Raw genomic sequence first — 23593 nt, forward strand, 5'->3', positions numbered from 1 at the left:
GGGAAATGAGACATCTTTTTCCTATACTTCTTTTTTATAAGAAGCTAATACTGGACTGACAGCCCCTAAATATACATACTACATTCCTGACCCAAATTCTGTACTCACACCAGTGTAACTGGGAGCTACTCAGATCAAATGTATGGAGATATAATTAGGGAATCCCTGGGTAGGGAGGAAGGAACAGCTCACTGTCTACTAAACAATTACTTCTAATTTTCAGATGCTTTGAGAGGGAGGGAGGGAGAGAGACATAAGGTTTGCTCTCTTTGGACGGAACACTAAGGGCAGGCAAATTCTGCAAGCTTCCTAGCATGGTGTTTAAGGCTACATGAAGAAGTAATGATACAGCTCAGTCATCAGGACTTTTTAATTCAACTGCAGGTCCTCCTCAGTTTGAGAATAATTCAGCGGAATACTGGAATGCATAGGTGTGTTACATCAGTACAGTTAGGCTGTCTCTCTTCAGTCTGCAAAACTGCAATGCATAGTTTGAACCTTATTCATTAAAGTATAGGCCTGGCTTACTGTCTTTTTTCTAAATTTTAAGCCCACCCCTTGACAGTTCAGAGCACTGATCACACTTCACTTTTCTTTTCCTGAACCCCAAAAGACAGTTTTCTGTCAGATTTATTGGATTTATCTAGACATTTGCCATGATGGGAGCATATATGAGCTTTTTCTTCCATGCTTGGGACTTTGTGATATGATTGCAGTGGAAGAGTTTAGCCTTGTGAGATCTGCCTGCCCTCCATTGGCATGCACGTCTGCCTTCCTCTAGGCACCTGGGAATGCAATGCAGTCATGGAGTGGAAGAACCAGAGCTACCGACCAAGAAGCCTTTAGGCACACAAGAGCCTGGACAAACTTGCACTGCAGCCTGTGCTAGTGTGTGCTACTTGCAACTCTTATATAACTTTATAATGCTAACCTTAAAAGTCCCTCCCGCAGGCTGAATTTCCATAGCACTCTCATTTGAACAGCTGAGCATGAAAATATTTGCACACATAAATATCACACTTAGGAGTAAAATGTTCACCCTGAGGACTTTTATGTAGATGTGGGTGACCGTCTTTATTCAAACAAGCATAAAAACTCTCACAGTGAAAATTTTACTCCTTTGTGCAAGTGTCCATCTGCAGCATCCAGACTTATATCAAGGGGAGACTGACCAAGAAACAGCTTATGGATTTGTCCCTAGTGGCTGGATTACTGGTGCTGGAGCCTTTATTCTTTCTCTTCCCAGCTCTCCTCAAATTGTTAGGCCAGCCAAGAAGAGAGTCTGTGCCAGCAACACCTATGTTTTCAGAACTGCTTATCACCACACAGCCTCTTCTGGTATTTCCAAACATCAAGGACAGACACCACATAAATGCAAAAAAACCGAAGAGGAAAATAGTGTTGAGGACGTACTCCAGGACAGCACTGCTGCTTTCTAAGGTTAATGCACTGATTGCGTGGGAAGGTCCCTCTAAAGCAGTAATACTTTTACAATTTTAAATGTTTTCCCATCTAAACTACAAGAATGTACAAAAATTCTGACCTTTTCTGCATGAGGTTGACCTAAAAATAGAAATGGGTTCACATTTCAGAAACCTGATTTTCCTAAGGCCTCCATGGCCCAATTTTCTGACACATTCACACTAATAGTTCACCTCAGAATTGCAGGTGCTTACTGTTTCTGGGTGTGTGTGCTTGGCGGGGCGGGAAGGTGAGAGCAAGAACAGGTCACAACACATGAAGAATCTGCATGGTTCAGTTTATTCCTTCAAAGCTTACTCAACACCTTCAACGTTTAAACCGAGGACGCAGAAGGGCCAGACTGTCAGGAAGAATTCTGGCCGTGCCACATTTCTATGGGTGCAACAGGAGAGTTCTGGCACTGATACACAAGCACTTAGTCAAAATTCAGTTAAGCTCATTTGAAATGCTTTCTACAGAAACAAAAAGCTAGATCAGCAGCTTCACAGAAAGAGTCTTCGAATAGCAAAGGAGAAAAGATATTCACTGCATTTGTGAACATTTGGGCATGACAGTATTTGCATAGTAAGATCAGCTTCTTGTGTTGAGTTTCAGTGGAGCTCTTACACTGAGAGATGATTGTTCTTCTGCCAAGCAGAAACAGGTAAAAGCCTGTTTCTGCTAAGGCCTCTAGCCTCTATGATGGGCCCCGACTGCGATTATAAGACAGTATCTCACTCCAAACAGAATGGACTTTAGTGACATTTACTCTTTAAAAGCAATAAATACAGTGGTTTTCCAGGATTAGTTGTCATTTTGGTTTCCAGTGCTACCAGAGAGCTATTTTGGAAGTCAGGTGGAAGTTAACAGAGAGAGACACAGCATCAGGCTCTTCTACAAACATAGATCTTCAGTCTTGCCCTTTAAGCTAAAGGTGAGTATCTTGTGGCTATCAACAAATCAGGTCTTTTTCCTGATGTCCAACAGGAAGCCAGCAAAGTAGTTTCCTTCATGCCCTGTGTGAGTGCATGGTGTTCCTTGTGGTACAGCATGTGTGCAGCTGGAAGGACGAGCCATGCTATCCTGTCATGGGGAAGACTGTCATGGTTGCAAGGGAACTGTTCCAGTGGGAACACACTGCAGAATACAAGCTTGGCATCATCAGTAAGAGGGATAAATTTAGACCTAATTTACTGCAGAATAACTCCAAGTACAGGTCTCCAGTAAAATGCACACAATCTGTTTTGATACATCCCTGAAGTCACTGTCAACCACAACAGTCATTCTCCAGCAGAAAGCTCAAGAGAGGAAAACATATGAGATACATGTGGAGCATACTAGACCTGATGGGTACAAGGAAGCTGAATTTGCCTGTTTGGAAAATCTGGTCTAGAGAATACAGTTCAGAGCAGAAAGACACACACAGCTGTGGGGCACAGAAAAGGTCATGAAGTGAAAGGCTGCAAGAAAATGGGAGTCAATACTTAAAATTCATACAGTCATTTCTCTTTGGGAGGAAATAAGTAAATCCACTTTAAAGTATGCTTGATTTAATTTCAGTGCCTCTGTACTGGAAATCTGTAAACAGATTTATATTGATGGGGTGTAATGAATAACTAGTGTAAATTTCAAGGTACAGTGTCAGCTGTTACAGAGAAGATGGGAAAAGCAAGGAGGAGATTAATACTAATTTAACAACTTTCACACCATACGTTTGCTCACTCCAATTACTTTAATGTACTGGACAGGTGGCCTGAGAGATTTATCCTTTTACATAAATCTATAACAACAACTTGTATTTAGTGGTTCAACACAATACCATATGAAAACTGTTTCAGAGAGAACAGCTCAATTTACGTTGGCGATGCATATGGGCTACGTAAGTTTATATGCTTTTGAGATACGAGGAACAAAAAAGAAAAGAAAGAAAAAGGTGCTCAGTGAAAAAGTATGTATAGTATGTGTCCATTTAAGTATTAGAGAGGGAAAAATGGGTATTCAGGGAGAGGCTGTGATTACATCACCATGTGTTCCCAAACACTGGCACAACAGTGACTATCTCTGAACTCTGCTTTTTGAAGCAGGCAGTTCTCTGAAACAATGAGACACAGGTAAGAGCTTGGGGAATGCTCCAGTCTCTGCGAATGAGTTTCAGTATCAAAAGTTAAGTTTTACAGTAACTTTTCCTAACATGGGATTAGAGAACACTCATATTATCTCTTCCACATGGAGAACAGACGGGAGGACAACCACATGGGGGTAGTACCACCTATAGTCTGTTACTATTAGAGTGGAATTATGTGACCACAGAGAAGAACGATCATGCCCATTACATAATAAAACAGTACCCACTTGGATCTCAAATAATGGCGTCTTACCTAAACAAAGATCTTTGTCAGTCTTCTTGCCCATTCCGCCCAAATATCCGTTTTCGCTCAGAGAGATAACACGCTTGGAAACACCCCCTGAGCTTGCTGATTTGCTTCCCCTCTCTTCTTGTACCCTTGACAGCTTCTCTTCATCCACATCCTCTCCAGAGTCTGCACTCTTAATGCTCAGACGTCTCATCCGTGACACAGAGTCAACCTCCTTCATTCGCACTAAGCGATCCATGGCAGTCCGGCTAGGTGGAGAAGTGAGTTTGCCTTGGAGTGTCTCTATCACTTTTGAGGTGCTTCTCACTCTCTTCTCTGAATGCTGATACACAGCTGACTTGCAAGACAAGTTTTGGTCCTCACCTTGGCTGGGACCTGCAGATTGTTCAAAAGCTGGCTCGATTATCTCAGTTTTAGCGCTGACTTCTTGGTCAGTGGTTGGGCATTCATCAGGGTATAAAGATCGGCCTCCCTCTCCAACAAAGAGCACGCTCTCTGTCCAGCCACACTTTCGTCTTCCCTCGTAAGAATCATCTTTTTTTCCTTCTTTGCCACTTACTGCGCTGCTTCCTGATGAGTCAAAGTCCTGGGCACCATTAGCAGGGCTAGTGCCTGAGTGGAGCCCAACTCTATCATCAGGAAGGAGAGATTCCACTGCTATCTCTATGCCTAAAATCCTTGCAGCTCTTGCCTGCAATGACTCGTTTGGAGGGATTTCCACTGCATTTACATTTGAAGAATGATCAGAATTGTTAACACTAGGTCCTGAGGCTGTATCAAGGCCCACTGACCTCAAATCCGGCTCAGAGTGCCCTTGGTTCCTTTTTGTTAACGACAACCGTACTATTGTGCCTCTCTCTAATACTGTGTCATTTCTGGGCGTTGCGCCTTTGTTTGGTTTAACAAAGTCTAGGTAATTTTGATATTCATTCATCTCCTTTAAGTCAGTGTTATTGAAAGGATTACTGTGACATGAACTGCTTGGGCTACTGGACAAAACTCTCTTGAGAGGGCCTGCACTAACTAGCTGTTTGTTTGTTCTGCTCTTGGCTTCCTCTTTTCTCATTTCTGTTATCAGACTTCCATCTGCTGGCCTGACTACTTCACTGCTGTCTCTTGGCTGCAAAGAGCTTTGTGATCCAACACAGCTCTGCTGATCACCATACTCTGTCCCCATACTCCAACTTTCAGACTTACTTTTAACTCTTCCTGACTTAAACACAGGAACATCTGGCACAATGTTTTCCACCTGCCCACCATGTCTTGGTTCCTGGTTTCTGGATGCCCTTCTCTTTGTAAGGCCACATTCTTGTGGAGAAGCTGCAGCACCTTCTGAGTCTTCTTCACTACTTGTGCTCTCTTCCTGTCCTTGCAGTTCCTTGTTAAAACTTTCTAGCTCACTTATTGCATCCCAGGGGCGGCGACTTACAGGTTTCAAGAGGAACTGGCCAAACAGCTCTTTACTGTTGCAGAGAGCGCTTGCTTCTCCCTTAACTACATCACCCTTGGAAACCAGGCTAGTTTCCCTTTCCCGGGCAGGCACATTTCTGCTGCACCCAGAAGGCTGGCTCTGATGTGCCTTTGGCAAAGGGGCCTGAAGGACAGAGATGGCAGTCCTTGAAAATGCACTGTTGCTAGATTGACTAAGGTGTATCTGACCTTTCATGCTGTAAGCGCTCTGTGTGCTGTTTCTCTTGTCAGAAGGTAACCCTGTCTGTTTTGACCCTATCGTGGATGCTGTGCATCCTATGAGCTTTGGAGTTAGCAGTTTATTACTACTAGGTTGCCCAGGCTTTGTACCATGGAAGAATTGTGGGCTTTTAGGTTCTTCAGTGAAACTGGTCTGTGTCTGCTGGTCTTTGTACTGATCACCTGGCCAGGAGCCAGAGTATTTGAGCTCTCTGTGTTTTGTAGGCTGAGTAAATCTGAGGTCATTCATTTGTTTGAACTCTTCTGGTCTCCACAACTCTTGTTTTTGTAACTCATTTTTATTGGTCATGTTTCCTGTAAGCGCTTGTAACTCCAAGTCCGTTGAAGACATACTTAGGAGACTTTGTTCTTGCAAAGCCCCATTGTTATCAAACCCATTCTTATCAGGGCTCTGGGTTATGTTGTTGTTCCTATCTGTATCTGGCAGATTTGATTCTGATTTAACTGGGATGGAGACCAAACAAAATATAGTTTCATTCATTTTTTTCTTTGAACTCTTTTTGCTCTGCATCCCAGTTCCAGGTTCAAACTTTTTCACTTTTGTAACAGTCTCACAGGTGCTGTCCATATGTGAATTTCTTACAGAAAGTTTGCCTTTTGCGTACTCTGCACTGGCTTCGTTACGGGGATTGTGGTTAGTTGTGCTACAACTGTCTCTTTGGTCAGACAAGGCACAGTTTTCCTGATCTCGGATGGATGGTGCCAACCATCTATTACTGTGGGTGGAGCTGTCACAAGTTCTTTCTCCCTTTACAGAATTAGGTGAGTCTGATGCATCCAAAAAGGCACTGTTGTACTGTACTTCAAGATCTCTATCTTGCAAAGTACTGGAACTGGGACTACATGCATTTTCAGTGTATTTAGTGTGGTCCTGGAGACCTTCTGGTGGAGCAATTTTAATATGTCGTATTCGAGGATCATCAAAGGGAATATACTGAACAGAACACAGGTAGTCAGCAGGGCGCCTAGCATGGCTTTGCTTTCCGTGAGAAAGATGGTTGTCTTTGCAAGGTTCACCCACTGTTTCAAAAGCATTTGTGGCTGGTCGTTGGCAGGTGACAGCCCTTTCTGCAGTATTCTGCTGATCACTGTTAGCGTATGCATCACTGTTAGGCACTTCATTAAGGGGATGTGGAGTCACACTTTGGTGAGGTGGGGATTTGTAAGATGGAGGAGGTACATAGACCGGGGGCTCCAAACCAGAGTCTTGAATGCAAGCATCTTGCCTTGGCTCATTAACTTTGGCTAAATAGGAAATAGGTTCATCTTTTTGATAGTGGTTCTGAAAAGCACTGGTTTCTGCAGGTGTCCTGGTTTGCCGCTGCAGTTCATAGGATGGAGGTTTCAGAGGTCTTCCATACTTGGGTTTTGCCAGCGGTAGGAAATGACCTCCTGTTTCTTGGTGTTTGGTTGATTCCAAAGTTAGTCTGTTTGGGGGATAAGAAGGTGTTTTAGTTCCACTGAGAGAGCTGTTACTGTTCGTCAGGGAGGGCATTTCCACACACCTCAGGCTTTCCGGTGAAAGAACTCTTGGCAATGACTGTGATTTCCCTTTGTTATGGGCACTCAGTACATTGTCTCCCAGGGTCAATGAGTACAGATCTTGAAGCAGTTTCTCCCTGTCACCATCTGACATTTGCCTTCCTATTTTTTTTGGTTGGTTCCAGCTTTCTATTCTTAAACTTTGCCATTTGCAGTCACCAGGTGCTTTACAGCTCTCCTGCAAACCACTTCTTGCATACTCTGGGCCTGCTCCTACCTTGAGCTGACTTTCTTTAGCATGCCTGTGTGCCCCATGGGCTGGGGACGGTCCTTTCATTTCACAGCCTCCTTTGTGGGAGTAGCCCAGTAACACACTAAAGTCTTGTCCTCTTCTTCTCCAGTAGGCAAGATCTTTATCTGTCTTGGGCTGGGAAGACCATGTTAACTGAGGCCTGTCATCAGTCCTGAAAAAGAAATGCAGTGTCACAGGCAATTTATACAGATGTCCTTTCTTTCCTTTACGGTAATTCTATTAGGAGGTCAAATGTTGAGTTATGCCAATGGGGTTTCTGTAATCTGTTCGCAATCACAAGACTTTATGATTAAATGAGGTTTTTTTAATGAGAGGATTTAAAAGTCAGTCATTAACATGAGCAAAGGAATGGCAAAGGAACCTATACTCTGCTTGCATGTTGTTAGCTATGCAAAGCTGTTAGGAGGAGAAATAAAACACACGGTTATGTGCTGTGCAAACACGTACAGCCCTCTTCAATGGACACTAGTAAAATAGAAATGATTACGTTGAACTGATTTCTGTGCTCTGTTACATCAAAATCTATTGACTTCAAGGGGACTACTGTGGTAGAGAAGCTTAATAAGAATTTAAAGCTACGAAGCATAGGATAGAGAGAACAGGTAGAGGGCTAATTCATAAGGTATGTTCTGCAAGAAGTATGATTTGCATCCTAGTGCAAGGGCTGAAACTGAACATGTCATTTCCTGCTTTGATGCTTGTTTCTTTCTGAGGGAACAAACTTCCTTAAAGTGTTTGAATAAAAAGATACATACCACAACCACGGTTATGTACTAGTACAGTTCTGGATAAGATGGAGTCAATATTTAAAATCTAAAATACCTTAAAAGAAGTATAACATTTTTAATTAAAGAGAGATTAACTCCAACAATGCATCACTGAAATATGAAAGACAGTAAACATTTTATTGCAGATAAAAAATTCAGAACACAGATTTACATGAATAGAATAGGTTCTTCATGTGTTCTGAACAGACTGTAAATTATTTTATATATTACTGCTGAACGAAATTGGTACCTTTCTATGTAAATAATTAATCTTCTATTTGAACCATTTTCTGCTATTCTTATACCTAAGGTGTCCAACAATGTAACTGCCATTACACTACGTAGCTGCCACCAGCATGAGACTGGAAAGAAAAATCAAAATTGACATAAATAGGACAAGTATGTAGATAAAGCCCAAGAATTTCTTCCTCTTCCCTCAGTCCCAAGCCAAAGTATAAAAACAGTTTCATCTGGCTTTTTTACTAAAAAACAATCATTTATTTAAATACTACTTTATGAAAGCATAACACAGTTCAAATTTCAGAATCAAAATTAAGCAATCCAGATTCACAGCACTATTCAGTAATTTTTTTAACGTGTATTAACTTCGTCCTATGAATATGCAAATTTAAAAACCAAACTGGGATAAGGTGCATCTTGTTCCTATTAAATCCACTGGATTAAGCCTTAACATCTGAACAAAACATTCTGTCTCTGAAACACAAAGTACAGTTCAATTGGTGAACCCCAGGAAGTAATAAAAGTCTTCATTAATCAATGAGATATAACAGGATACCTCCTATATTGGAAAGTTGATTGCGGTAATGATGAACATTTTTATGCCTCTCAGCACGCAGAAGCATGCAACTGAACAAATGCTGCCTTCTTCTGAGATTATCAAATCTACCTTTTCATCTCCTTCCCATGGTGTTATGGCGCCATTTATATCCGTGTTTACAAAAAGAGGTGAGAAACAGGGTCTAGTAATAGCAAAGAGAGAATGGAGAGATTGCACTTTCTGTTCTGCCAGATATACTAGGAACACAAAATATCTAGTGTGATTTTATCAATCATTGTAAAAGGGGCTATAAAAATCCCAGAAACTACAGAGTCATAGATTACAAGATCAGAAAAGTCCATTATAATTACTTAGCTTGACATCCTGCTTAACACATGCCATCAGACCTCCCTGAAACCAAGCCTGTTTCAGTGGCAGCACGTCTTTTAGAGAAGCATATAAAAATCTCAATCTTAAAATTTCCATTGATGGAGAAACTATCACAATTGTTGCAGAGGCTAATCCACAATTTTTTTTTAGAAAAAAAACAAACTCCAAACTAAATATAGAGTGAAAACGAATTCTTATCCAGCCAGATATAAAAAGCATTGAGGAAAGGTGGTATGTCAAACAATAATATTGAGATTTGCAACAACTGCAACTCATAGTAGAGGAATGAAATGGGCTGGCTATTTAAAGGGTTTAATAGGAAATTGGTAATAGATAAGTCTTTCCTAGGAAGCCACTAAAAACAAAAGAGTTTTGGTTAGGTTGCTTTCTTTAAAAAACAAACAAAACCCAAGTTCAAATATTCATTGTACTAAACTAGCCATAAGTTAGGATGGTCTAGCTTCAGTTACAGAAAGCATGTTCCTCCATATTTTAAAGCTTTTTAAAGGATTACAGTTCCTTTAAAAGATTAAAAGATTAATAACTAGGCTACGGTAATAAACTTCTAAACATGATACAAACCACCCTGTGACCCGTACCATGTCATGAGTGCAAAGCGAGAGTAGATAGGACATTTAAAAGGAGGTGTTTAAAACCTTGTCTTTACTATGATATATTCACAAAGCAGAGAATCTCTCCAACCTCGGGCTCAGGCACTAGAGGCGGTTACACAGGCAGCCTGTTTCCTGGGCCTGCTAAGCTGCTGGAGAGGAAGCCAATACACTGTGCAGTGGGAAGGGAATGCTGCAGTCTCCTCAGGGACTCTCTCACTTGACTCCAGGCTGAAGACTCCTTGGATGCCTCTCCAGAGCGGTGAGCGGACTACCCACGCGCCTGCACCCAGCACGCGAACTGGCAGGCAGCCCTTCGGACAATGCTGAGCCTCAGAGTATAACCTCACTGACCGGCAGCACCTGGGGCATGCAGCAGCTCCTCCTGGGTATCTGTCACTTCTGGGTCTTCCAGTCCTATAAAATGGTGGACAGGTGGAAGGGGAAGCATCCAGGAGTCATCCTAAGTTCAAAATACTACTGTGAATTTCTGCCTCACCCCTTGATGTAATGGCACTGATGCAGGAAGAAATGCATATGCAGAGGCAGCAGCCTGCAAGTGCTTCACAGCTACCTCTCCGACAGGACTGGAGTAGTCTGTGAGACCAACCAGGAAGATTTTAACCCGATGAACTCTTTTCTAAAAGGTCTGCTTTTACAAGATGTCACATTTGCCATGTGATAAAGTGCTATGAATTGGTTCTATGTAAAATTAATCTAATGAAAAACTTGTTTTATAAATAAACTATTGCTATTTTTCTATGAATTTTAGGCCTTTGCAAGAAACTAGGCCATCAGCCCTGCCCTGCGTTGGCTGCATTTCCCTGAGCAGCAGCTATCAGAGCAATGGGTTGAAAATGCCTTGCTCCTCCGAAACGATGCTGGACCAGCAGGATCTTACACGACCCACGTAATAGGAACAGAAGTGCAGGAGCATGGCAGAGGCTGTGAAGCCAAAGCCCTGCAGAATGAGGCCACTTCTGGGTTACCCAGCAATACCATGGAGTTTCTATCTTGTTTCTGGCTCCCAGTGGGTAAGCCGTAAGAGCAAGGCACCTTCGTGCTCAGGATGCGTGAGCTGCTGGCACCAGAGGAGACTGTGCCCAGTGGGGAGGCACTGTTCAGAAGTTTCCAGGATTTGGCAGCAAGGGGACATGATTTTCAGAGAACAGTTCTGGCAATTTCTGTTCTTGTTTGGGATCCTATCTTTATATATACACACTCCCAACATTCTGAAACATCAGTTTAGTCTTCTAATTTTTCCAGCAGGTCATTTCATTAATGATAGTATCTACTTATGTCTAAATTTGCTAGCTACCAACCTAGTCCCTCCTTCATCTGCCCTTCCTCCCATGCAAAAACAAAGCAAAGAGCACCTCTGTTCTTCATCTTCCACTCAGAAGAGCAGCAGGAGGTCGTTCCCCTGTGGATCCTCTCGTCTCTATCCCTAGGGTCAGCTTCCCTGTTTTATTTGCCTCACCTAACTCTTTAAAGCCTTTACTGGGCAGTCTCCTAATAGTGAAACAAGGACTGCCCTCAGACCACCTGCATAGCCGGCCTGAAGAACAAGGGGATAGAGCAAGAAGTCAACAGAAGCAGGGCCTCTTGCAACCTGCAATGCCATGTGATGTGCCCATGTACAGCCGCTGCAAAGCTGCTCTGCAATCGCTCTGCTGGCCATTATGAAACAGGCTTAGCTCTGCATCATGTCTGTGAAGGCAGCAATAAAGTGGGCAATATTGCTTTTTTCTGTGGCTTTTTGGAGGGTGAGTAGGTCTTCGACATCCAGTACTTTGAGCACAGAGTGTGGCATAGCTAATTGCAACCGCTGAGTAGTCTGCGTCATTCTCTAAAATCCCATGGACCTGATCAAGGTCTATGAAGCTAGTCAAGTTACTGACTACCTCTTTTGGCTTTCTCCTGCCACAGTGCCAACATCTGCTAGGTTGGCCAGGCAGCATCTCTACCTCCTGTGTGTGCTGGCACGCTGTGCCACATGACCTGGTTTGGAGGCAGGTGGCAGAAGTTGGTGCTGAAGTTCAGCCTAATTACAGAGTATTATTAATTAGAGCACTTGCTAAACATAGAAAAACCAAGCAAACCTCTCTGCAAATTGTTACCAGTTGGAAGCTTTTAAGAGGCTGATCTAGAAAAAGGAGCTGTAATATGAAGTCTGTTAAGTCCAAAAAACACTGTGCTTGCTAGATGCCACCTCTTTTGGCCCAAATTTTCTCCAAAGCTCTGAAATGTGCAGTTCTGTCCCAATCTAAGACCAAGAACCTGTTTCCCAGTATGACCCAGAAACCAGATAAACTGAGATCAAAATCCCCAGTGGAGCTTATTACAGGCCAGCCCCTAACAGGACTAATCCCCCCCCGAAGTGGGCTCTCACAAAAAACTGTTCTCTTTCACTTTAAAACAATTCACCTTTGCAAGACCACCTCCTGCCTCAGATCCTGCCCAGGGCAGGGGAGGCCTGGGTCTACCCTTGGAGGGTATCAATGCAGAGCCTGGGATTATCACCCTGGAGCTTGGCAACTTAAACACGGGTGTTGCAGCACTGAGCTTGCAGACATCCTGACTCGATCTCACCCAAAGAATCTCACCCTTCCTTACAGTAAGAGCAGGATAGCTCCAGGATTGCTCTCTGACCGCACCAGAGGTAGGCTGCACATCTAGGGATGACAAAACAGAAGGGCTGATACAAAGGCTTTCCTTTTTTTCATAACTTCTAGTGCCTTGTAAGAGTTCCCAATAGGGGCACTATGACTTAGTACTGTGATAATAATAGTAAAAAAAAGTTTCAATTTTTGTTAAGGGGTGACAAAGTTATCTCCAGTGCAAGGTTTTGTTCCCTATTTTATGGGGAAAAGCAGGTTTTTAAAACCAAGATATAATATTTAACTATGCTGTAGGCTGACAGATTCCACCCCTGGCATTTTGAGAGGTTAGCAAGAGACATTTAAACTGTCACAGAGGATTATTTTATAATGTATTTCCCAGCCTACACTTAACAGTTATAGATACCTTTGCCACATCTCAAGCGTGGGGCAGCTGAACAAGCCCACGCAGCACTGACACACTGCAGATTTACCGGGAGAGGCAGCAGTGTTCCCACTGCGACACGCACTTCAAAGCATGCTCGGCCTCCCAGGATGTGGGAGCAGCAGTGCTACAGCTGCTTCCAGCCTCGCGCAGCCATACTTCATTCACGCTGTTTTTTTCCCTGCACTGTAAACTCTGCTCCAAGGCCAAGTGCCACCTTCTCCCTTCACACCCTTCACACCCTGTACACCCTGTTTTCCTCCTTCAAAGCTTTTTCCCCATTTTGTTACTTTTTCAGAATCTTTCCTCATTTCATTGTTTTCTGGTCTACCTCACTGAAAGAATACCATAAAGGATCTGCCTTATTATCTTTAAAATGTGTGTCCTCTCCTTCCTTCTCCAGCACCAACCCACCTGCATAGGCAGAGCCCCGCCAGGAATAGAGAGAACCATACCCACCGCGGTTGGGACTTGCGGCCCTAATGCTGTTTTACAGCGCGCACATTTGTTCTTCCTGTTACTCCAGCTGGCAACGAACAGTCACTTCTGCTCCAGGCCAACAGGCTTGCAAGGGGAAGAGATATGAAGGGAAAGAGCAGACGAGACCAGCAGTTGGGGGACACGTCTTTGCCACGTGTTACTGAAGGTCTTCATACGAGGACAAGATCCCAAGGCTACGATTTTTTGTCCTGCTTTCAGTTTCAAGCCCTTTCTGCAGGAGGAAGGGGCTTTTCCTTACAAAGCATCATCATATTTGGGCTTGCTTCCAGTATGGCCTTAGCCCCTTTCCTTTGTTCATATTTAGCACTCCAATAGCTGCAAAACAATGACCAAGGCTGAGCTGTATACACACAGCTCTTCCTGCCCAGCCTGCCCCAGTTCAAGTGCACGTCCTTCGTATTAAGCAAGCCACAGTTGTACAAGCATGTTTTATGAAGTGACGACAAGAGCTTCCATTGGGTTTGAGCTGTTTTAAAAAGAAACATACAGGCACCTTCTCATGTTTACTCCATGAGAACTGCCTCAAAAAAGAAAAAACTCGGTCTATGTAGGAACACCCACAGAGAGCGGCACACAGCTGAATTTACAACAAAAACCAGGGCATGTATGTGACAGAAGAAGCTGTTTTCATTTTTTTAACTATTCATATTTGAAAGGAAGAGCTTTTGCCCTGTTTTTACTGCACTTGCATTGAGCTTTTCCAAACCTGCAGAAGACTTTCTGATATAGACCTTATTAATAAATTAAATTTTCCCACACCTGGCAACTTCCCACCACCCCAATATTCTCAAAGGCCTTGCTCTACCAAAAGGTGAATGGATGTACCACTGCTTTGTGTGAACTTGGAGTGCATGGAGATGGTCACGCGTATGGGAGCAGAAAAAGATCACAAGAAGATGATATCAGGGGTTAGGGTCATGCTTAGTTATCTGCCAGAACCAAAAGGAAGAGAAAGCAAAGCCATGGCATGATGCTGAAACTTACCCCCCTTCTGAAGTATGAAAAGTGGACAAACCCTGAAGGTCATGGTGGTAACCAGGACCTGCTTGCCTCCCTTGGCTCCCATGGCTGCTTTCAGTGCTACTCGAGTTGCTTTTTGCCAGAGGTTTCTTGCTGTAAGCACTGGCTCTTGATTCTCCCTCAAATCCATTCAGCATTCGCTGACCAGATCTGTTCCCTGCAATTTCATGCCGGTATCCATCATATCTGTTCTCATATGAAACAGGAGGATTTTTTGACAACTTGTATCCGTGAGAAATCAGGAGGTCCTCGACACTGAACATATTGTGCTGGTGTCAGTCACAGCTGTGCCATCAGAAAGCTCTTTCCAGCAGGACCCATCACTGGAAAAATAAACAGAAAGCTGCTTTAAACATAGGAAGACATCCTTGCTCAGCTGATAGGCTGCTGAAACTAAGAGTTTCATCCCCTGGCCTCAGTCTTCCACCCCTATAATAAAACATATTAAGTAAAGTGCACGCAGATGCTGATGAATCACGTGCTGACCTTCCCTAGACAATACACCTACATTTATTCAGGCAAGGAGCAGATGCCGTGCTGCTGCTGAGTCAGTCCATTTAACTGAAGAATTCAGTGATGATTGCGGCTTTCAGTTTTCACTGAGTGATCTCAAAAAATCTTTGCACCAGAGGTAAGCACACAATTTGAGGCAGGCATTTGCTTAAAAAACTATTTTCCTCCAGTCATGGGGAGATATGCTTTGTACTGGGTTTTAGCTAGCTGAGGGAGGAAGCACCAGATTATAGGGCAATAGAGCCTCTCCCTATAGTTCTGCATATTCCAGCCAGGAAAAAAAAAAGATCACATGAACAAGGACAAAAATATGTATGAGAACAAAAATTAATTATGCTACCACATGAGAAGCCCAGGTAATGTCATGCAATGCCCCAGTTAAACACTCTTCTTCATAGATGATCTTTTTTGGCCTAGGTTGGCATGCTGGCAATCAGTAATGCTCAACTAGAATAATAAAAACCCTAAGATTTCAAGTATGCTCTATTTTTACAGCACACTTTCACTCTGTAAAATGACAAAAACAATCTGAGATGCCTGTGTTTGTTGTATCTCGAAGATTTCCAAGACACAGGACAGTCAAGATTTTTCATTCCAGTGACGGCCCTCAATTCTTTACTGACTACAGCAAAGATGCAGCAAACTGAATTAGTTGGCTGGAAACAATCTCTTTCAGCTATACTACTCTTCCAGGTTGTTATGGCAATTATGGAATACCCATTCTTCCATAGTTTTAAAATGACCAGAATGTAATGATCTATTCTGTAGATTATACACAGTAATGAACAGGTTCTAGTATATTCCTCCTTGGTTGACTGGTGTTACAAGGAAAAAAAGGTATGAACAAGAAGTGAAATACACCAAAGAACCATATTCATTATGTAAAACACTCAAGATGATTTTGCCTGCATAAAGACTTCATTTAACATGCCTGGTGGGTATAGTGTGTCCTTTGTAGTAGTAGGTCTTATCTGAGGGAGTATGGCCCAGCATTGGCAGCCACTGAAAAAGAGATCATCTCTGCAAAGATCATGACCAACAAGTGCATTTTACACACAGGGCTCTAATGCTCTTTTTAAGGAAGAAGAAAGGGAGAACTCTGTTCACTGCTATTTACAGCAATTTAAATTAGATGGAACAACTACCAAGGTGGCTGCTGTACATTTATCAGTACTAAAGCTCTCCGGCTACATATACCCAGAAGTTAATGGGTGGGCGTAGAATTTAAACCAGCTGTTAAGGAGGAGCACATCACGCGTTATGGCAACTTTGTGCCTCTCCAGTGTCCCATCCAGTATCGGCTCAGCCCGTCTCCTGGATGCTGTGTGTGTAGGCTCCTGGGGTGTTGCTGGGCACGCTCTGGCCACATCTCGTGTGTGCTACCCACAGAGATGGCAGATCTCGTCTTGAGGACAGCCTTCAAGATGTGGCATAGAAAAACACACTTTTTTTATGCAAAGTCGTGCTTTAATGAGTAACTGAAAACGTCACAAATAGTGGCTCTTCAGCCTGAGAGCCTGCTTAGAGTTTAAACCAGTTCATCTGGTTGAGCTTAACGAATCTCTTCCCTTTTTACACAAACATACCCTTTAAACAGAGAAATAAAGCTCTGTGCAGAAGGTATTTTAGGAGTATGGCCTTGCTAGAACAAGACTCCAAATTCCCACTAAGTGCCTTGAATAACAGAGTCAGCAGTAAGTACAGCTAGGCAAAAGTCAAGGAAAAGTGGAACCCTTCTCTCTCAAGGGAAAAGGAAGATTTGGTGGGTTGTTTTTGAATGCTGACCTAAAAGGCTGGTTCCCCCCCGCAAGGCTGTGGACAGCACCAGGTATGAGCGGAGCAAAGGGAACAGCTGGCTGCTAGAGCTGCTCAGTCTCTGAAAGGAGAAAGATCCAATGTGACTGCCATAAACAGCATAAAGCCCATCGGCGTGCTCACAGGTGCACGGAAGAAATGTGCTTTTCCTGCTATTATTGTCAGGCTGGCTTGGTGTGTTTGTTAACCCCCTCCCTGCCACCCGCTGCAGCCAAGGGCGGTTGGAGAGGGAAAGGCCACCCGCCAGCCCCGCCGCCCGCACAGAGAGCCCCGGCGAGCCGCGGCAGGGGCTGCGGGCGACCCGCTGGCCAGGCTGGGGTCAATGCACGGGCCACCAAGCGGGTCGGCAAAGTCACAAGGAGCCACTGTCCTCCAGTACCGGCCCGGAGCTGGGCAGGAGAGCAGAGGCCCTCGCCCGAAGCAAGCCCACGGGGGACCACCACGGCAGCATCCGACGCCTGCAAAGAGCCTGGCCAGCTGTCAAATTGGGGTGCAGTGTTGGGACGCTCTTCCCGTCCGCCCTTAAACAAATGAGTTTAAAAAATAAAATCAAAGGAATTGTATTGGCAGGAGTAACTAAACTGTTGCTGCTGTGCTGTCTTCTAAATAATTTATGAGACTGGGCCAAAGAGTAAAGTTTGTGCAGAGCTTCTAATTTGAGGTAAGATCAACAACGCTGGAAAACAGTTTGTTTTCCCAGCGCTCATTTGTTTTGTTTGCCAATGACATCAGTGTTTTCTGATAGGCTTTGCTTCCTGAGGATGCCTGCTATCTTGCCAGTGTTTCCGACTTGTCCCAGTCAGCCGGTACAACTCCATATTACGCTGGAAACAGGGGCCAAACGTTTTTCTGGAAACTTCTCAGTTGCAAAGAAACAAGCATGTGCTGAACTACGGAAATCTGCATTAGCACACATATGCACAAACACAATGGGGACCCGCAGCTGCGGGGAGCTGGATACAATGGGACCAGGGGACAGACACGTAATGAGAACACCTTCTTTCAGGGATAATCTCTCCAAGACCAGGGATCTCATCCCTATTGCTAAGAAAAACACCAAACAATCTTGAAGGATCTTGAAGAAATTTGGTCTAGGATTTCCTCTGAGCTGCTTCTGGAGCCCATTCTTGGGGGGAAAAACACACCGATTTCTGTTTGTGTACTGCCTATATCTGTGGCAGGGCTTCCTAAGCCCTGCTATTTTTTTTGTGGGTACCACCATCATCACGACTGGCTGTGACAACAAATATCAACACATGCAGCAGTGGCAGAAGCAGGTCCTATCTCCAGGCTTTCAAATGGCTTGCATCCCATTTGGGAATCTTCACTGGATGGCATTTAGAGAAGTCTGCCAGGCCTGCTCCTTTGGTTACTCCCGAGTCCTGAGATCATCCTTGCAGAGCAGCCATGTAGTTTGGTGGGAGACCAGAAGTGACAAAGAATTTGGCACTGAGCTGGCTGTTCTCCATCTCTCCCCATCCCTCTGCTACTTGAAATAAACAGGAACATGGCAACCCTTCAACTGTTTGAATAGCACCCCTGAAAGTGCTTGCCTTCCTCCTGTCCATCTCTGTATAACTATCTACAACATTTTGTAAACAATCCTATAGAATTTTATAGAAAAGGAAACATTATACGAACATTATTCATGTTGCAAAATGAACCATACAAACATGAATTGCCAAAATTAAGGTACCCTGTGTGGACGCTTAAGTTACCACGGTCTGTAATGACATGACTTCAGGCTACAAAAGTCCTGCAGGACTTCTGCCTCCTTTGATGCATAGGGTAGGTGATGCTGGTCTCCGTAGGCTTCACCTACAGCAGCTATCCAGACTCAACTCTGAAGACAGAATTACTAGCAGGCATCTGAACCACAAAGTGTATTATTTAGCCAGGTCACACATTAAACTAGCTTATCTTCACTCAGTTCTGTAGAGCAGGGTGATATTATTCCCATTTCATATCAGAAGTGTGTCAGACAGAAGTATTTATGTATAGAGACTAAAGTAAAAAACACCCCTTTCCACTCTAGGTGCCCAATCTGAGGTGTCTACAACCTGATGTTTTAAGCATTTAGCCTTAATATTGAACTAGGTACGATCAAAACAATGCTCTCACAGACTCATTTCTGCAAGTACCCAGCCCTTCTGCAAGTCAAACCAACTGTTTTGAGTCAGATGCCAACACAATGAGGACAAGGGAATATTAAAAAAAGCTGGTTGCAGTAATTTGTCTAACTCTCTCTCCTCTTTCCCTCTGCCTGACCAATCCAGTACCAGTGCTGTTCTTGTCCAGCCAGGCCCATCTTACCTCCTCCCAGCACGTTAGCTTCTCGCCTCTACGTACCTCAGTGCCTTCATTTCCCAATGTCCAGGCTTCTTCGCCAGCCTGGCCCACCCTCCCCTCCTGCCTTACCCTCCAGCATCCCTCCCCGAGGTCCCACTCCTGCTCCTGCTATGCCTGCACAGACTCCCATCCCTTCCACCCTTTTAGCCAGCCTGTTTTCTGAGCTCTCGGCATCCTCACCCTTCTATTCCCAGTTACAGGTTCTTCCCTCCACTCCCTGATTCATGTCACTCATCGCAGTTTTATTCCTTTCCCTCCTGATGACCAGCTTCTGGCCCTTCTACATTTCAAGCAGAAAAACCTCCTCCCTGAGGCTGCCTCTATACCTGCCCTCTGCTCCCAGGTCCAAAGCTCCATCTCACCCTTACCTGGAGACACTGGGAGCAGTCATTACTGGGGAAAATCCAGCTTTACCTCCACAACCCTGGGCAGGAGCACCTCTCTGGGGGCCATGCACACACAGCCCGGTCACACACACAAAGAAGCAGGGATGGCATGGAGCGCTGTCGCTACATGGGGTGGGTCAAATGCAGGCTGGTCAGCACCCGAAGCTGGGATGCTGATGGATGTGAGGAGAAGATCTTCAGAAAATGGAGCAGCTAGAATCAGAGAAGCATCTGCTGGGAACATGCATGGACTTTTCCAAGTCCTACAGCCATAGGTTCTGTTCTCGAGCATGATGGCACTACAGCTCTCAGTCAAACACTTGCAAAATTTTTTTTTCTTTTTTAATGTGGGCAAAGCAACATTCCTTCTCCCTTTCCTCCTCCCCCTAGTTTTTCTTGGAAATGGTTGAATTGGTTTAGCTGACGATATTAAAATAAATTTAGCCTCAGAGAGACACACAATCTGAAAGTCTTAGATCAAGTGATAAAAGCCTGACAAACTACAGCAATGGAAAACAGGTACTCGTAGTAAAACTTTTAAAACTAGATGTTATTACTAGCACAGTCTAAATATAACCCTCTGCTACATCACAGGAAAATATGTTAGTCTTTGGCTATTGTAATCTCTTCTGTTTTCTCGTTCTGTTTTTGCATGTGTACATACCAGATGGCTTATCAAAAACAAACACATTAAATAAGACTTTTACCTCGATCATTTCATCTTTTTTAAGACAATAAAGTCAGATCAGACTGTTCTGCTGCTCTGTGTTTGTACAGCACCTGGCATGCTGTGCTTCTGCCCTTCATTTAGAGCTACAAGGCAGTAGAGAAACCATGACCACAGTGCATTCAGTTGCTTAAGAGATGACATTCAAACGTTAAAGATAAAATTCAACTGTTTCAAGAGTCTTCAACAATAATGTTTGCTACGATCAAATATTAGATATTTAATACAAATGGTGTACGAAAATGATAGACCAGAACAAGGAACAAAGAGATTTCAGAATATTAACAAAGTTGGATGTATTCAACTCAGCAGGGCTTAATTAATCGTACGACAGAAGTAAGGAACTAGCCAGAGCAGCCTTCGAGCCATTAGCAAATACCTCCTAGAAATTCGCAAAGGATGGGCAAAGGGCAAACATATTATCTAACTTCAAACAAAAGAGGGAAGGAGACAGAGCTGAGGTATTATAGACCAAACAGCCTGACTTTGATACCTGCTCAGACAAATTATTCAGCCCACTTGCAAATACTTATAACGCGTAGATTTATCACAAGCAAGCAGGGGAAGGGATGGAGTTGTGTGACACAGGAGGAACAGCAGGACCCTTCCCAGTTCCCGCTTCCCACCCCGCACGGCAGCTGCATCCACTCCCAGAGGGTAAAAGTAACGAGAAAAGAGAAAACACAGACTTGTCAAGAACAAATTAAGACTAATCAATTTAATTTTCTTCTTTGATGGAATAAGTAGCCTAGGGACTAGGGGAAAAAGAACAGTAGAAGTCACACATTTGGAACCAGGAAAGCATTTGACAGATGCATGTGACAGTCTTACACGCAAACCAGGTGAACCACAATTTAGGTATTATTTAGTCAAGGTGGGTATACAAATGTTTCAAATCTGTACTCAAGGAATAGGTAGTAAATTCAATGCCAATCTGAAAAGACTCGTCAAGAGTCTGCCTGGGGTCTTGCTCTATTCAATACTTCCATTAATGACTTTTAAGTTAGAATAAAGATTACAATTACAAATCTGCAGGGAGTGCTGCAAGCATTTTCAGGGATTACAATTAGAATAAAATTTCAATAAATTGGAGAGTCAGTCTGAAATCAATGACTGAAATCCAACACAGACAGCAGCAAAGCACCATGCTTCAGAAGGATGCAATGCAGAAGTGCAAAATGGAGCAGAATGGCAGAAGAGCTTCAGGGACTAGCGCCACAGACAGAAAAGGCATCAACAGTCCCGCAGGACTTGGGATGGAGAGGCGAGCACATTCGGAGCTGTGCTACCGGGAGCGCTGCACATAAGGCATGGGAGGGGGCTGCTGTCCCCTCGCAGCACTCCCGCACTGAATCAGTTTGGGGCCCTACACCAAGGGAGATGCTGCTCTCCTCCAGCTGCTTGCAAGGATGATAAAAGGTTTAGGAAGCATGACCTCTTGCGAAAAGGCTACATGAAGTGGGCTTGTTTAGCTGCAAGAAAAGGGAGGAAGAATGAGAGTCAGAGAATGAGACACAATAACAACTTTCCAATATACCAGGCTGCTAAAAGGGAGAGATAATCTTGCCCTGCTCCCTGCAGATGTGGGGAAAAAAGTGATTGGCTTAGTACGCAGCAAGGGAGATTTAGCTTAGATATTAGGAGACACTGTCTAAGCATGATAATAGTTAACTAGTGGCTACCCTGGGAGGCTGTGAATCTCCATCATTAGTGGTTTTCAGGAAGAGGCTAAATGAAAACCTAAGAGGAACAGTGCAGATAAAGCAGATCCTGCCTCAGAACCAGGGGATTTTGGATGGAAACTAAATATTTTGACATTCCATTCCCCAAACTAAAAAAAAGAAAAACAGTATTGTTTGGTCATAATGTCCCTCACGTGTAGTTTCTGGACTTTCAAGTACTGAGTATTTCCCACCTTGACTCATCAATTGTAGTTTGTTGGTCTCCATCCTCTCCCATGGGCTGGTTCCCTGGCTTTGAACTGTAATATGAACAACGCCGTGTACCTCTGCGACGAACCACATACCTCTGAGGCCAACCAGGACATTGCTTTCTGGGAGGAAAAGTCCTCTGGGGATCCCGCAGTGCAGCAAAGAACAGGGGTCAGGAGCATAACTCCCAAAGATAATATACCATCCGCAAGATATCATTTAACAATTTTCTCATTGAAAATAACACATTTCCAAGAAAATCAAAACCCCTTCTGTACACAATTCTCAGTCTTATAAATAGACACTTCATCTGAATTACAATATGGCTTTTTTCCCCTATACTATTGTCAAAAATAAAATGAACACTATTATAAAATGCCACCATGAGCTACCGTGCAGTCCCTCTCTTGACGTACTCTGCACTCCAGGGGAGCGTGGGGAGGATATAAAGAGCAGGCAGGCCTGGCAAGGTAGAAAACAGCGCACAAGCAGGAACAGAAACTTTGCTTCTCCTCCAGGGATGGGAGGAATCGACTCTGCCTGAGGACACAAGAAATACGTCACACACTGAAGGATCCCCCTCAGAGAAGAGCCAGTAGGTGAGCTGAGTGGAGACACCACAGCGCGGTCCCCACCAGAGGACTCATGTCTGATCATGAACACACACCAGCCAAAGGTCCAAGAAAGCTTCCAGTACAGCCAACACCATACTGAGGTCTTCAAAGACACCAGTGCTAAATGAATAATCATCTCTGCTGACTATAAGTGGAGAAGACATGCCAAAGTCATTTTTGGAAGACAATTCAATGTTATGTTGGCTCCACAAGTGTTCCCAGGCCTGCACGTCTCTTTCATTCATCTCACAGAGATGAAAAAAATCTGTAATTTTTGTGTTTAACTTTCATTACCTTTGGGCAGGAGAGTTCACATTTTTTTCTAATACAGAGATTCACAGACAGTGAAAATTATAGCTCACATCCTCTTCGCATTCTTTGAGGAAAAGTCCTCACTGAAATCACTGAGGAATGTGCCAGAAAATAAATTCATGATACGATGCGTCTCCAATAAAATTAGGAAGTGGGAAGGAGAAGAGAAGTGAGTGCTAAAGAAAGAGTTTATTTAACTATTAGAAGATAGTTACTCCCGTCTTCTGTCTTACTGGGGCAGCTGGATCAGCAGATACATCAGCAGACCCACTGTGGCAGGAGATAGTAAAAGGAGTCTCCTCCCCTGGGGACTCAGACCTTAATGAGTAACTACCTCTCTCCAGGGGTGTAACAGCCCTGGTTTGTTAGGTTTTGGGTCATATTTCAAAGTTTGCCTTCTCAAACTTGCCAAGAAAAAGCTTTGGAAAGCTGCACTTTTTTTTTTTTTTTTTTTGAAATAACATGGTCATTTGCGTACAGAGTACAAGTTTGT

At 43.7% G+C, this 23593-nt stretch overlaps 1 protein-coding gene across 5 annotated transcripts in view; it reads right to left on the bottom strand.

The window, feature by feature from the left end:
• The window catches only part of JCAD (junctional cadherin 5 associated), a 66098-nt gene that overhangs the window by 1397 nt on the left and 41108 nt on the right, over nt 1–23593 (bottom strand). For 3 of the 5 annotated variants that reach the window (XM_026101538.2, XM_064505857.1, XM_064505856.1), the window contains 2 exons: nt 14418–14776; nt 3840–7492 (listed from right to left, as the gene is read on the bottom strand). In XM_026101538.2, the coding sequence (XP_025957323.1) occupies nt 3840–7492; nt 14418–14716 (3952 nt within the window). In that variant the 5' untranslated portion in view covers nt 14717–14776. Of the gene's footprint in view, nt 1–3839; nt 7493–14417; nt 14777–23593 lie in introns of those variants that run through there. The other 2 variants (XM_064505858.1, XM_064505859.1) reach the window with 2 other exon arrangements.

This window comes from Dromaius novaehollandiae, chromosome 2, assembly GCF_036370855.1.
Source record: "Dromaius novaehollandiae isolate bDroNov1 chromosome 2, bDroNov1.hap1, whole genome shotgun sequence".
Taxonomy (NCBI): domain Eukaryota; kingdom Metazoa; phylum Chordata; class Aves; order Casuariiformes; family Dromaiidae; genus Dromaius; species Dromaius novaehollandiae.